Raw genomic sequence first — 15654 nt, 5'->3', positions numbered from 1 at the left:
AAAACCACCGCAGTGAAGGCCTGGCAGAGCATCAAAAAGGAGGAAACGCAGCATCTGGTGATGTCCATGAGTTCAAGACTTCAGGCAGTCATTGCCAACAAAGGGTTTTCAACTAAGTACTAGAAATGAACATTTTATTTACAATTATTTAATCTGTCCAATTACTTTTGGTCCCTTTAAAAACAGGTTGGCACATGTTAAGGAGCTGAAACTCCTAAACCCTTCATCCAATTTTAATGTGGATACCTTCAAATGAAAGCTGAAAGTCTGAACTTCAACTGCATCTGAATTGTTTTGTTTAAAATTCATTGTGGCAATGTCTAGAACCAAAATTAGAAAAATGTTGTCTGTCCAAATATATATGGACCTAACTGTAGTGTTCAAATGAAATGGCTTGTAAATGTTAACAATACAGTTATTGATATATCCTATAGCACCTACCAAACTCATTTCCAATTAGACATTTGTGATTCATATTTACAATGTCTAGCGTACCTCGACATAATTCTGTGGTGTCCACATAAAAATGATGCCGGCAGTGAGGTACACAACTCCCGTAAGGCTTCCCTCCATACTCTTGAACTGCCTCTAGTGAGTGCTCTGGATTTGTGCATTGTGTGCAGTGGGAGTCTTCTGGGCCCAGGCAGACACGACAAGATGTATGGCAAGCTGAAGATGTAAAGAGAAGCAGAGAGCAGAATGCCTAAGTTTCCAGATGATTTCATTCAAACCACAAACACATTTTCAAAAAACTTTTGCAATATGTGTCTACAATGCAAATATATAGATTCATATATGGATACATTGTAAAACTCAACAAGAATAACACAGGACAGTATGGAAAGCGTAGTAGACAAGGGAAATATAGCATTATATAACAAGTAATTCAAAGCACTAGCTGTTAAAATAATGCAAGGATGTTCAAGGTCCCTCAAAGAATTATGTGGCAGTTCTCTGTTTTGACTAGATTAGGGTCTTCCAGCAGTATCTATATGCTGGTTTGTATGTGTTACTGCTCATCTGGTGAGGTGGATTCAAAAAGCCTAAGGTCACATGGACCCAAAGCAATGCAATGCACAACATAGAAGACCTTGACAAAGGACTATGGTGGACAACAAGACAAACATCTGCAAGAAGCTTTTATGTTCTCCCAGTTTTAGCACGAGTTTCATCCTGATACTCCGGTTTCCTCCCTCACTCCAAAGACAAACTACAGCAACAAATTGATAGCACCTCCGTCCAGACGTTATATATATACTGAGAAATGTTGTTCAGGAAGCAGGAAGTAGATATTTAGTTGCAATTGGAAGACAGAACTCTTGATCATACACTTTAACAAATTCCAAGAATACTCCAAATGAATTTATGTGAGAAATTCAGGAAAATGAAGCAAATCAGGCCAACTATCTTGATGGGAGTTGGAGAAAATGTGAAGATATTGCTCCATAGACAGATTGATTCTCTTAGTTTGGCTATTACTTTGAGGGTGGTAGTCTGAGAAGTCTAAGGAGATCTTTAAAAGGAATCTGTCAGGAGGATTCAAACTCCTCTTCACAAAAAAAATGTATACGATCTCCTTAGACTTATATACAGTATATATCGTATTTGTATGAGCTTGTAGCTCTTTCAAAGACAGCCCAGTATTGCCATTCTATGGCCAGAAATCAGTGAATTTATATGCAAATGAGGGTGAACAGTTATTGCAGGTCTGAAGCCTCAGTCACTCCAACTCTATTCCCCGACCAGCGTCGTCTGCTCCTGTTTGACCGACAGCCTCTATGCTATGTGAGGCTGTGAGTGAAAAGCCGTACACATTTGATAACTCCCAATTTTGTATATGACTGCTCAAAATGCAGCCTTTTTCACCCTGAATGTTAATAAAACATTTGGCTATAAAGCAAATTAAGTCAAATAGTTGGGACTTTCATATTTTTGTACATCTCTACTCAAAATGGATAATCACTTGCGAGTGCCAAATTATGTTTCTTATTTACACATTGGCTGACGGGTTACTGCTTTAAGTATACCACGATGACGTGGCAAGGCATGATGCTTCCATACGCACACCACCCCAAGGTAAAAACAAATGTCATTATTCTTTCTCACAATTCGCATAGGGCTTCAGACTCACTTATAGTTGTGCTCAAAAGTTAACATACCCCGGCAGAATTTTGGCTTTCTTGGCATTTTTTCAGAAAATATGAATGATAACACCAAAACTTTTTCTCCACTCATGGTTAGTGGTTGGGTGAAGCCATTTATTGTCAAAATACTGTTTTCTATCTTTTTAAATTATAATGACAACCCAAAACATCCAAATGACCCTGATCAAAATTTCACATAGCCCGGTGATTTTGGCCGCCTCATAACATACACAGAAGTTGACACAAATGGGTTTGAATGGCTACTAAAGGTAACATCCTCACCTGTGACCTGTTTGCTTGTAATCAGTGTGTGTGCATAAAAGCTTAGTGAGTTTATGGGATCTAGACAGACTCTCACATCTTTCATCTAGCCACTGACGTTTCTGGATTGTGAGTCACAGGGAAAGCAAAAGAAATGTCAGCGGATCTGCGGGAAAAAGTAGTTGAACTGTATAAAACAGGAAAGGGTTACAAAAAGATATCCAAGGAATTGATAATGCCTGTTGTGAGTTCATTTTCCCCTTCACCATTGAGGTCTGATGAACTCCCTCTTCTGGTGAAGGAAGGTAGTGAGGCTGATTACAAAGCACCTGAGCAGAATGATGATGACTGGGTGACTGGGATTGCTGACTGGATATAAGGCAGCCGACGCCCTTCTGCCTTGCGGGTGATTACTCTGAGGGATTCTTGGAGACCAGTCTGATTCCTGCTCCTCAAAAGCTAAGTTTTCTGCTCTACTTTTTGCATTTGTGTTTTGGTTTTGTTTTGCCTTGTTTTTCTGGATTTCTGCCTTTCCCTGTTGGGTGAGCTGAATTCCTTTTTGCTCTGTCTTCAGATAATACCTGAGTACTGATATAGTCTTTTTGAAGCCTAGCGTCTTCAGGGCTTTTTTCCCTATCAGTCTGTTGGCTCTTGTTTTTGAGAGGGTTTTGGCGGATTGCAGACAGCAGCTTTTCTAGTCTGTCCTATTTAGTTAGCTTGGGCCCCATCATTTGCTCAGCCTATCTTTCTATCTGTGTGAGTGTTTTTTCATCTTGCTTCACCGTCAATATATGTTGGGGGCTGCCTATTGCTTTGGGGTCTGCTCTGGGGCAGTTTAGATTTCCCTTTCTGTCTTTAGGCTATGTAGTTCTCCGGCTGTGATCGAGGGGTCTAGGGCACCGTAGGAACCCCCCACGGCTACTGCTAGTTGTTGTTGTTAGGTTCAGGGGTCTGCAATCCAATAGCTGCCAACTTCTCTGGTTTTCTGGACTTAGCTAGTATTTCTGTTTTTGCCTCCTACGGTGACTCATTCATAACAAATGCCAGTCAGTAGTGTTCAAACTGTAATTAACAAATGGAAAATCAGGGGCTCTCTAAAAACAAAACCACGGTCAGGTAAACCAACAAAAATTTTGTCCACAGCTGCCAGGAAAACTGTTTGGGATGCAAAGAAAAACCCATAAATAACATCAGCTGAAATACTGGACTCTCTGAAAACTGGCGGTGTGGTTGTTTCAAGATGCACAACAAGGAGGTACTTGAAGAAAAATGGGCTGCATGGTCGAGTCTCCAGAAGAAAACCATTACTGCGCAAATGCCACAAAGTATCTCGCCTACAATAAGCAAAACAGCACAGAGACAAGCCTCAAAACTTATGGAACAAGGTAATTTGAAGTGATGAGACCAAAATTGAACTTTTTGGCCACAACCATAAACGTTACATTTGGAGAGAGGTCAACAAGACCTATGATAAAAGGAACACCATTCCTACTGTAGAGCACGAAGGTGGTTCGCTGATGTTTTGGGTATGTGTGAGCTACAAAGGCACAGGAAACTTGGTCAAAGTTGAAGGAAAGATGAATGCAGCACGTTATCAGCAAATACTGGAGGCAAATTTGCAATCATCAGTCCGGAAGCTGCGCATGGGACGTACTTGGACGTTACAACATGACAATGATCCAAAACACAAGGCCAAGTCGACCTGTCATTGGCTACAGCATAACAAAGTGAAGGTTCTGGAGTGGCCATTTCAGTCTTCTGACCTCAATATCATTGTGCCACTCTATGGAGATCTGAAGCACGCAGTTCATGCTAGACAGCCCAGAGAAAGATTTCCAGTTTGTCAAGGAGCGCTTCCGGCTGATTCATTAATTACTCCGAGTATTTCAGGGAATGTCCAGAAAAAGAAGGCGGGTGCAGATCTAAGTGCAGAGTTTTAATTATGTCAGATAGAAATAAAAAATTCTCACCTTTTTGGTGTCTTGTTGCTCAGCGTATAACCCTGTGTTTGGGTACTGGAGTAATCGTCTGGATCTGCTGGCCTGCAGCTCAAAAAAGGTGGAACAAACTACCTTGTAGGAGGAGATTCATCAGAGAATGCAGAAAAGGATTTCCAGTTTGTCAAGGAGCGCTTCCGGCTGATTCATTAATTACTCCGAATATTTAAAGGAATATCCAGTTTATTATTAGACATAAAAACTCAACGCGTTTCAGCTATACACAAAATTTGCTTTCATCAGGTAAAATCATATATAAATTAAAAGACAAATTTATATAGGGGGAAAAAAAAAAAAAAGGTTGCACCCTTCAATCAATTATGATCGATTAAAAACACATGCACACCTCTCCAAATTGTTGGGAGGCTAGTTGTAGGTGGAATCTATATTGCTTGGAATCTAAAAAAAAACAAAAAAAACATTTTCTATGTGTTTTTTTTTCCCCTCCCTTTTTTCCCTATTCCTCCCTCTTCTGTCCCTTTCCTTCTCCTTTTTCCTTTCTTTTCTCCCTTCTCTTCTCATTATACATATACAGTACTTCTTCCATGTTTAACCCCTTCACCCCCAAGGGTGGTTTGCACGTTCATGACCGGGCCAATTTTTACAATTCTGACCACTGTACCTTTATGAGGTCATAACTCTGGAACACTTCCATGGATCCCGGTGATTCTGACATTGTTTTCTCGTGACATATTGTACTTCATGTTAGTGGTAAAATTTCATTCAAATAACTTGCGTTTATTTGTGAGAAAAACGGAAATTTGGCGAAAATTTCGCAATTTTCCAACTTTGAATTTTTATGCACTTAAATCACAGAGATACGGCACACAAAAAACTTGATAACTAACATTTCCCACATGTTTACTTTACATCAGCACAATTTTGGAACCAAAATTTTTTTTTGTTAGGAAGTTATAAGGGTTAAAAGTTGACCAGCGATTTCTCATTTTTACAACACCATTTTATTTTTAGGACCACATCACATTTGAAGCCACTTTGAGGGGTCTATATGATAGAAAATACCCAAAAGTGACACCATTCTAAAAACTGCACCCCTTAAGGTGCTCAAAACCACATTCAAGAAGTTTATTAACCCTTTAGGTGCATCACAGGAATTTTTTTGAATATTTAAAAAAAAATGAACATCTAACTTTTTTTCATAAAAAAAATAATTCAGGTTCAATTTTTTTTATTTTACCAAGGGTAACAGGAGAAATTGGACTGCAAAAGTTATTGTGCAATTTGTCCTGAGTACGCAGATACCTGATATGTGGGGGGGAACGACTGTTTCGGCGCATGGCAGAGCTCAGAATGGAAGGAGCGCCGTTTGACTTTTTCAATGCAAAATTGGCTGGAATTCAGATTGGACGCCATGTCACGTTTGGAGAGTCCCTGATGTACCTAAACAGTGGAAACCCCCTACAAGTGACCCCATTTTGGAAACTAGACCCCCCAAGGAACTTATCTAGATATGTGGTGAGAACTTTGAACCCACAAGGGCTTTACAAAAGTTTATAACGTACAGCGGTACTATTAAAAAATCATATTTTTTCCACAAAAATGATCTCTTCACCCCAATTTTTATTTTCCCAAGGGTAACAGGACCCTAAAAGTTATTGTGCAATTTGTCCTGAGTACGCTGATACCCCACATGTGGGGGTAAACCACTATTTGGGAGCATGGCAGAGCTCGGAAGGGAAGCAGCGCCATTTGACGTTTTTGGCTGGAATTGAGATCAGACACCATGTCGCGTTTGGAAAACCCCTGATGTACCAAAACAGTGGAAACCCCCCACAAATGACACCATTTTGGAAACTAGACCCCCTAAGGAACTTATCTAGATGTGTGGTGAGAACTTTGAACCCCCATGGGCTTCACAGAAGTTTATAACATAAAGCCACACAATTAAAAAATCATATTTTTTCCACAAAAATGATCTTTTCACCCTCAATTCTTATTTTTCCAAGGGTAACAGGACCCTAAAAGTTATTGTGCAATTTGTCCTGAGTACGCTGATACCCCACATGTGGGGGTAAACCACTATTTGGGCGCATGGCAGAGCTCGGAAGGGAAGCAGCGCCATTTGACGTTTTTGGCTGGAATTGAGATCGGACACCATGTCGCGTTTGGAAAACCCCTGATGTACCAAAACATTGGAAACCCCCCACAAATGACACCATTTTGGAAACTAGACCCCCTAAGGAACTTATCTAGATGTGTGGTGAGAACTTTGAACCCCCATGGGCTTCACAGAAGTTTATAACATAAAGCCATACAATTAAAAAATCATATTTTTTCCACAAAAATGATCTTTACACCCTCAATTCTTATTTTTCCAAGGGTAACAGGACCCTAAAATTTATTGTGCAATTTGTCCTGAGTACGCTGATACCCCACATGTGGGGGTAAACCACTATTTGGGCGCATGGCAGAGCTCGGAAGGGAAGCAGCGCCATTTGAAGTTTTTGGCTGGAATTGAGATCGGACACCATGTCGCGTTTGGAAAACTCCTGATGTACCAAAACAGTGGAAACCCCCCACAAATGACACCATTTTGGAAACTAGACCCCCTAAGGAACTTATCTAGATGTGTGGTGAGCACTTTGACCCCCCCAGTGCTTCACAGAAGTTTATAACGCCCGGGCGTGAAAATAAAAAATTTGTATTTTTTCCACAAACATGATCTTTTAGTCACCATTTTTTTATTTTCCCAAGGGTACCAGGAGAAATTGGACCCCAAAAGTTGTTGTCCAATTTGTCCTGAGTATGCTGATACCCCATATGTGGGAGAAAACTACTGTATGGGTACACGTCGGGGCTCGGAAGGGAAGTAGTGACGTTTTGGAATGCAGACTTTGATGGAATGGTCTGCGGGTGTCATGTTGCCTTTGGAGAGCCCCTAATGTACCTAAACAGTGGAAACCCCCCCACAAATGACACCATTTTGTAAACTAGACCCCCCAAGGAACTTATCTAGATGTGTGGTGAGCACTTTGAACCCCCAAGTGCTTCACAGAAGTTTATAACACTCGGACGTAAAAATAAAAAAATCATTTTTTTCCACAAAAATGATAATTTTGCCCCCAATTTTTTATTTTCCTAAGGGTAACAGGAGAAATTGGACCCCAAAAATTGTTTTGCAATTTGTCCTGAGTAGGCTGATACCCTACATGTGGGGGTAAAACACTGTTTGGGCGCATGGCAGAGCTTGGAAGGGAAGGAGCACCATTTGACTTTTTCAACTCAGAATTGGCTGGAATTGAGATCAGACGCCATGTTGCATTTGGAGAGCCCCTGATGTGCCCAAACAGTGGAAACCCCCAATTCTAACTCCAACCCGAACCCCAACATGCCCCTAGCCCTAACCCTAACCCTAGCCCTAACCCTACCCTAACCCTACCCCAACACACCCCTAGCCCTAACCCTAGCCCTAACCCTAATGGAAAAATGGAAATAAATACATTTTTTTTATTTTATTATTTTTCCCTAACTAAGGGGGTGATAACGGGGGGTTTAATTTACTATTTATGGCGGTTTTTATTTTTGGCAGCTGTCGCACGCTAAAAGACGCTTTTTATTGTAAAAATAGTTTTTGCATCACCACATATTGAGAGCTATAATTTTTCCGTATTTTGACCCACCGGGTCATGTGAGGTCTTATTTTTTGCGGGACGAGTTGACGTTTTTATTGGTACCATTTTCGGGCACGTGAAATTTTTTGATCGCTTTTTATTCCGATTTTTGGGACGCAGAATGAAGAAAAACCAGCGTTTCATGAATTTCTTTTGGGGGGGTGCGTTTACACCGTTCCGCGTGCGGTAAAATTGATAAAGTGGTTTTATTCTTCGGGTCAGTACGGTTACAGCGATACCTCATTTAGGTCGATTTTTTATGTTTTTGTCGGTTTTATGCAATGAAAACTATTTTATATAAAAAATAATTATTTTTGCATCGCTTTATTCTGCGAGCTATAACTTTTTTATCTTTTCGCTGATGATGCTGTGTGGCGGCTCGTTTTTTGCGGGACAAGATGACGTTTTCAGCGATACCATGGATATTTATATGCGTCTTTTTGATCGCGCGTTATTACACTTTTTGTTTGGCAGTATGATAATAAATCATTATTTTTTGCTTCGTTTTTTATTTTTATTTTTTAAGGGGTTCGCTAAAGGGGTTAACTAATGGGACAGTTTTATAGGGAGGGTCGTTACGGACGCGGCGATACCTAATAGGTGTACTTTTATTGTTTTTTTTTTTTATTATTTCCAAAAAATGGATTTATTGGGGTAATATTTTTTTTTTTTTTTTCTAATTTATTTGGCGATTTTTTTAAAATTATTTTTACACTTTTTTTATTTTTTTTTTTACTTTATTAAATAGTCCCAGGTGGGACATCACTGTCCTGTGACAGATCGCTGATCTGTCACATCACAGATCACTGTGACAGATCAGCGATCTGACACAGGCACTGCAGAAGGCTTCCTCATGCCTGCGCTTTGCTGGCACTGAGGAAGCCAGCTTCCTCAGGCCCCCGAAGGCCCCCGTCGCCATCTTGGATTCGGGGGCCTGGAGGAAAGGAGTCCCCCGCAGCAGCGCTGCACATTGCGCTGCCGTGGGGGCTCAGGGAAGCACGGAGGGAGCCCCCTCCCTGCCGATGCTTCCCTTTAACTCCCGGTACACCGCGATCATGTTTGATCGCGGTGTGCAAGGGGTTAACGTGTCGGGGGCGGTCCGTGACCGCCCCTGACACATTGTGCCGGGTGTCAGCTGTGATAATCAGCTGACACCCGGCCGCGATCAGCGGCGCTCACCACGTGGGCGCCGCTGATCGCGTCCGACGTACTATCCCGTCCATGGGCATAGGGGCCCAGGTACCATGGACGGGATATACCGTCGGATGTTAGGAAGGGGTTAAAATTAATAAAATTAATAAGGTTATTTATAGTTTAGCATCCATATTAAAGAATTTGTATATCTCTCTGATGAGTCAAAACTATTTTTCCAACCCGTAGATAATTTCATTTTATTAGTTTCATCACTAGGGACCATCATATTAACTAGTATCTGTCGGGACTAGAACTCATGCATTCATATTCCCTATATCTTTATCGCACTTACATATTTACTCTACAGAGCCACCCACATGTATGGTCTCTGGGTGCTTAGTTTCTTTCAATGGGGTTTTTAGCCATTGATTTCTAGCCAGGGATATTTCTGTTCCACACAAATCATTATTATATACTAGAGGAAACATCTCATCAGAAATGGCATTCTTAAGGGGGATTCAAAGCGAACCAACGAGAAACCAGTAGTGAATATATCAAAGAATCTTTTAAAGCCCCCGTTACACATAGCGATATCGCTAGCAATATCGCTGTAACGTCACCGATTTTGTGACGTAGCAGCGATATTGCTAGCGATATCGCTATGTCTGATACTTACCTCCGACCGGCTTCCCCGCTGCTCATCGCTGATCACGCGAGAACGTCCTGGACCATTTCTTGTCGGGCGCTTCCTGCTGGGCTTCCTGTGGCGCTGACGAGCGACGCGTGGACGCGGGCGGGAGGACGTCAAGATCGCCGCATCTGACAGGTAAGTAACGACCCCCGACCCCTGCTATGTCGCTGATGAGATCTGCCTGTGTGGCAGCTCACTAGCGACCACTTAGCGATGTACCATATCCATATCGTTGTCGGGATCGCTGGTGCATCGCTAAGTGTAACGGTACCCTTAGACTTAAGACAACAGTACTATATATTTTCTAGCTTATCATTGAGGCCATCTGGATACAGAGTCCTCAATCTGTATATCCAGAAGGCCTCTTTCTTATTTAACTGATGTATCCTGTTCGAAACATCTCCAGGAATCTGTTCAACTGGTGTCAGGGTCACATTGAATTCTTTTTATGTGTTAGCAGGAGGTGTCTTGATAGGCTGTGAGTAAGGAGACCGACTTTGGCATTGTGCCTGTGGCCATTCTATCGGGTTCGGACCATTTGAGTGGTCATCCCCACATATTGGAGGCCACAGTCACAATTGATGATATATATTACAAAGTCGCTCGTACATGTCAGAAATTGTTCTATTTGAAATATTTCACCTGTACTCTAGGAGACTATCTGTTGTTGTTTATCTGCTATATTATAGCAACACTGACATTTTTTCTGTTTGCATTTATATACCCCAATTTTATTAACATTCTTTTGGTGTATGATTCCATGGATTTTTGTAAAGTTTTTTAAGGAATTTTGTTTTTTTGAAGAGCTTTTCAGTCGGCTGGGAGCTACCATATTCCTTATTGTTTTTCCCCTTCTAAATGTAATGTTCAGGGCTTGTGGTAATTCATTTTGTAGCAGAGGGTCTTGTTTCAGGACATACCAGTGTTTTTTCAAAATTTCATGGATTTTTTCGTTGTCTTTATTGTAGGCTGTAATAAAGTTAAACTGCCATTTTTCATTATCAGGTTTCAGGTGAGGTTTATTTGTATCTATAACCGCATTTTCCCATGGTGTTTTCAAGCATTTTTTTCAAACATTCTCCCTGGGTTTTTGCTAGATTAACCTTATAGGCTTGTTGTATTAGGGTTTTTGGATAGTTTTTTTCCCGGAACCTATTGGTCAGAATTCTTAAATATTGACTAAATATAAAAATAATCCTAAAATGGATATGGTAAATAATGAGAATATCCCGCGACCATTAGGGAATACTGAAACTTTATCGAAAAAACAAAGGGATACAGTAGATAGTTTACGTGTCTTTTATAACTCTAAAATAGCAGGAGCAAATTTCAATAAGAAAAATACTGACCCTAGAATGAATACACATCCTAATAAAAATCTGGGGGCTATTTCAAAAAACAAACCCTGTAATCAATCTACACCTGATTTTTCTTATAAACCAGGACAACATAGGAAAGAATCCACTTTTTTTTCTTATAAAACAACCAAAAATTCCACCAATTTTATGGCCCCTTCCAAGCATATAAATGATAGAAATACCAAAATCCAAACTATCTCAAAAACTAATTTGGAACCATCCTCCTCAAATAATATCCCTGATTGCGAGATATCCAATACTGATAATAATACAATAACCTCTGGTACTGAGACAAATGAGGAGGGTTTTTTTTTTATCTCAGCAACCTCACTACACATAGTACTGATGAGACCAATTCACCCTTCATTACAGTTTACTGGTCCATCTTCAACATCTCTGAATTCACCAATTTCTTTTTTAGAAATAGGTCCCCTTCAAACTCCCACTTTTTTAGAAACGCTAGTACCCACAATAGTAGCACAATCTCTGCAAGCCCCTTCCCTAACACCTACAGCTCAACCTTTGCTGCAGAATCCAGACACTATATCCCTTCAGACAAATAACCAGCTTTTTTCCTGCACTTACGGCCCCCCAAAAAAGAAAAGAAGCACCAGGGGCTGTAGGGGAGGCAGAAGTGTCCAACTCAAAAAAGATAAAAAAAATCCGAGTTTATTACAACCAACTCAGGAAAAGATTTTTCATCTGAAAATAAAATACTTCCCAAACAAGAATCCACTCAAAAAAATCTTTAATCTGTCCTCTTGTGTACTTATACAAGATGAAGAAAAGGTTTAAAACAAAGGGTTAAACTTTTGCCCTACACAACACAGTAACAATTTTGAGCTTTTTGTTGATCTTAATCACTATATAAGGCGTCTTACACTGAAAAGACACTTTATAATACAAGATCGCAATAAAGGGAAAAGTGATAAAAATACTGATCAAAATAAGAAAGAATCTGAACAAGGGGCAAAGGTAACAACTGAGACACCATACATGCACATGGAAGTGAAACCACGATCTGCCTTTAATTCTATACATCACAGGGGCAGCTATATTGAAACATTTTTATCCTTAGTAGGTGACGATTTCCGGAAACTGGGAACCATTCATAAAACAATGAGTAAAAGACACCAGAAAGACAAAAAATGTAAAAATCCATTGAGAGAGCTAAAAAACATTAAATATAACATCACCCTTTAAAGAAAGAGAAGCCTTAAAAAATTTAAGAGAGAACACCGAAATAATAATCAGAGAGGCTGATAAAGGCGGTGACACGGTTATCCAAGATAGAAAGGATTACCTTGCTGAGGCAGCCAAAATACTATCTAATCGAAAATTCTATAAAAAATTGGAAAATGATCCCACCAGTGATTTCTCTAAAGAATATCACTCACTTCTGAATGAGGCTTCTGAGAAAGGTATCATAACAAAAAGAGTTACATTTCTAGTTAATAAAGAACCGGCCATGGCTTTCTTCTACCATCTTCCCAAAATTCATAAAGACCCCGTGAACCCACCCGGACGACCCATTATATCAGGGATTAACTCTCTCACTAGCCATTTGTCTCACTATCTGGATTTACACCTACAAACGCATGTCAAATCACTACCCTCATATTTGAAAGACTCTAACCATCTAATCAGCCTCCTGGAGGGAATAAGTTGGCAGGAGAATTTTCTATTCCTAACCCTAGATGTAGTGGCATTATATTCAAATATGGAACATAATTTGGGTATAAGAGCTACCAGATTTTACTTGGAGAAAAATGGAAAAATGCCAGAGGAACAACTGGAATTCCTTCTGGCTGGTCTGGAATTCATTTTGAGTCATAATGTCTTTGAATTTGATGGACAACTGTACCTGCAGCAGCATGGTACCGCGATGGGGACTCGGGTAGCCCCAAGTTTTGCAAATCTTTTTATTGGGTTATTTGAGTCCCTATCCTCCTCAGTTCAGAAAAATACAAAGACAATATAATAATATATAAACGTTTTATAGATGACTTAATAATCATCTGGAGGGGTGACATAGAACAAGCCCATATGATGGTAGGAGAAATGAATCAAAACACGTGGGGGATTTCCTTCACGTCCACAATCAGTGCAGAAAAAATAGTCTACTTGGATTTAGAGATCTCACACATGGGAAACAAAATTGTTACAAAAACCCATTTTAAAAAAGTAGACGTTAATGGATATTTACATTACAATAGTGCACACTATACTAAATGTAAGAATAATATTCCATTTAGTCAATATATAAGAATAAGGAAAAATAATAGTAGAGAACAGGATTGTATAGCACAAAGCAAAATTCTGACCAATAGGTTCCAGGAAAAAAAGTATCCAAAAACCCTAAGGCCTCTTTCACACATCAGTTTTTCGCCGTCAGGCGCGATCCGGCTTTTTTTTGTAATTCAATGCCGGATCCAGTTTTTCCCCATTGACTTGCATTAGCGCCGGATGGCATTGCGTTTCATCCGTTTTTTGCCGGATCCGGCTACTTGTCTCATTCCGGCGTCTGGAAAAAACGGCTACTGTAACGTTTTTTGTCTCCGGCGAAAAAGCCGGACGCGCCGGATCCGACGCTTCCGTCTTTTTGCCACAATGAAAGTCTATGGGCGCCGGATCCAGAAAAAGACGGATCCAGCCACTGGATTGGTTTTTTTAAGACTGCGCATGCTCAGATCCAATTGGCCAGCCCCCAGGAAACAGATATAACCTGCTAGACGGATCCGGCAGAAAAACGGATCCGTTTCTACAGTTCTCCAAAATTTATGCCGGATCCGTTTTTTCTAAAAATAGCCGGATCCTGCCTGACGGCAAAAAACTGATGTGTGAAAGTAGCCTAATACAACAAGCCTATAAGGTTAATCTAGCAAAAACCCAGGGAGAATGTTTGAAAAAAATGCTTGAAAACACGATGGGAAAAAGCATTGAGAAAACTGTGAGGGAAAATGCTGATATAGATACAACTACACCTCACCTGAAACCTGAAAATGAAAAATGGCAGTTTAACTTTATTACAGCCTACAATAAAGACAACGAAAAAAATCCGTGAAATTTTGAAAAAACACTGGTATGTCCTGAAACAAGACCCTCTGCTACGAAATGAATTACCACAAGCCCTGAACATTACATTTAGAAGGGGAAAAACAATAAGGAATATGGTAGCTCCCAGCCGACTGAAAAGTTCTTCAAAAAAACAAAATTCCTTAAAAAACTTTACAAAAATCCATGGAATCATACACCAAAAGAATGTTAATAAAATTGGGGTATATAAATGCAAACAGAAAAAATGTCAGTGTTGCTATAATATAGCAGATAAACAACAACAGATAGTCTCCTAGAGTACAGGTGAAATATTTCAAATAGAACAATTTCTGACATGTACGAGCGACTTTGTAATATATGTCATCAATTGTGACTGTGGCCTCCAATATGTGGGGATGACCACTCAAATGGTCCGAACCCAATTGAATGGCCACAGGCACAATGCCAAAGTCGGTCTCCTTACTCACAGCCTATCAAGACACCTCCTGCTAACACATAAAAAGAATTCAATGTGACCCTGACACCGGTTGAACAGATTCCTGGAGATGTTTCGAACAGGATACAACAGTTAAATAAGAAAGAGGCCTTCTGGATATACAGATTGAGGACTCTGTATCCAGATGGCCTCAATGATAAGCTAGAAAATATATAGTACTGTTGTCTTAAGTCTAAAAAGATTCTTTGATATATTCACTACTGGTTTCTTGTTGGTTCACTTTGAATCCCCCTTAAGAATGTGATCATATGCCATTTCTGATGAGATGTTTCCTCTAGTATATAATAATGATTTGTGTGGAACACAAATATCCCCGGCTAGAAATCAATGGCTAAAAACCCCATTGAAAGAAACTAAGCACCCAGAGACCATACATGTGGGTGGCTCTGTAGAGTAAATATGTAAGTGCGATAAAGATATAGGGAATATGAATGCATGAGTTCTAGTCCTGACAGATACTAGTTAATATGATGGTCCCTAGTGATGAAACTAATAAAATGAAATTATCTACGGGTTGGAAAAATAGTTTTGACTCATCAGAGATATATACAAATTCTTTAATATGGATGCTAAACTATAAATAACCTTATTAATTTTAAACATGGAAGAAGTATATGTATAATGAGAAGAGAAGGGAGAAAAGAAAGGAAAAAGGAGAAGGAAAGGGAAGGAAGAGGGAGGAAAAGGGAAAAAAGGGAGGGGAAAAAAAACACATAGAAAATGTTTGTTTTTTTTTGTTTTTTTTTTTAGATTCCAAGCAATATAGATTCCACCTACAACTAGCCTCCCAACAATTTGGAGAGGTGTGCATGTGTTTTTAATCGATGATAATTGATTGAAGGGTGGAATTTTTTTTTTCCCCTATATAAATGTGTCTTTTACAG

The 15654-nt window shown here is 39.8% G+C and overlaps 1 protein-coding gene across 1 annotated transcript in view; it reads right to left on the bottom strand.

Annotated features, from left to right (window-relative positions):
* The window catches only part of FRAS1 (Fraser extracellular matrix complex subunit 1), a 692624-nt gene that overhangs the window by 271397 nt on the left and 405573 nt on the right, over positions 1 to 15654 (bottom strand). The window contains exon 18 of the mRNA XM_073542109.1: positions 496 to 669. Coding sequence (XP_073398210.1) covers positions 496 to 669 — 174 coding nt within the window. The remainder of the gene's footprint in view (positions 1 to 495; positions 670 to 15654) is intronic.

Source organism: Dendrobates tinctorius, unplaced genomic scaffold (genome assembly GCF_039654945.1).
Source record: "Dendrobates tinctorius isolate UK_male_01 unplaced genomic scaffold, ASM3965494v1 ptg000011l, whole genome shotgun sequence".
In the NCBI taxonomy this organism is placed as follows: Eukaryota; Metazoa; Chordata; class Amphibia; order Anura; family Dendrobatidae; genus Dendrobates; species Dendrobates tinctorius.
The sequence above is the reverse complement of the archived record's forward strand: the minus strand, read 5'-3'. Positions and strand labels throughout refer to the sequence as shown.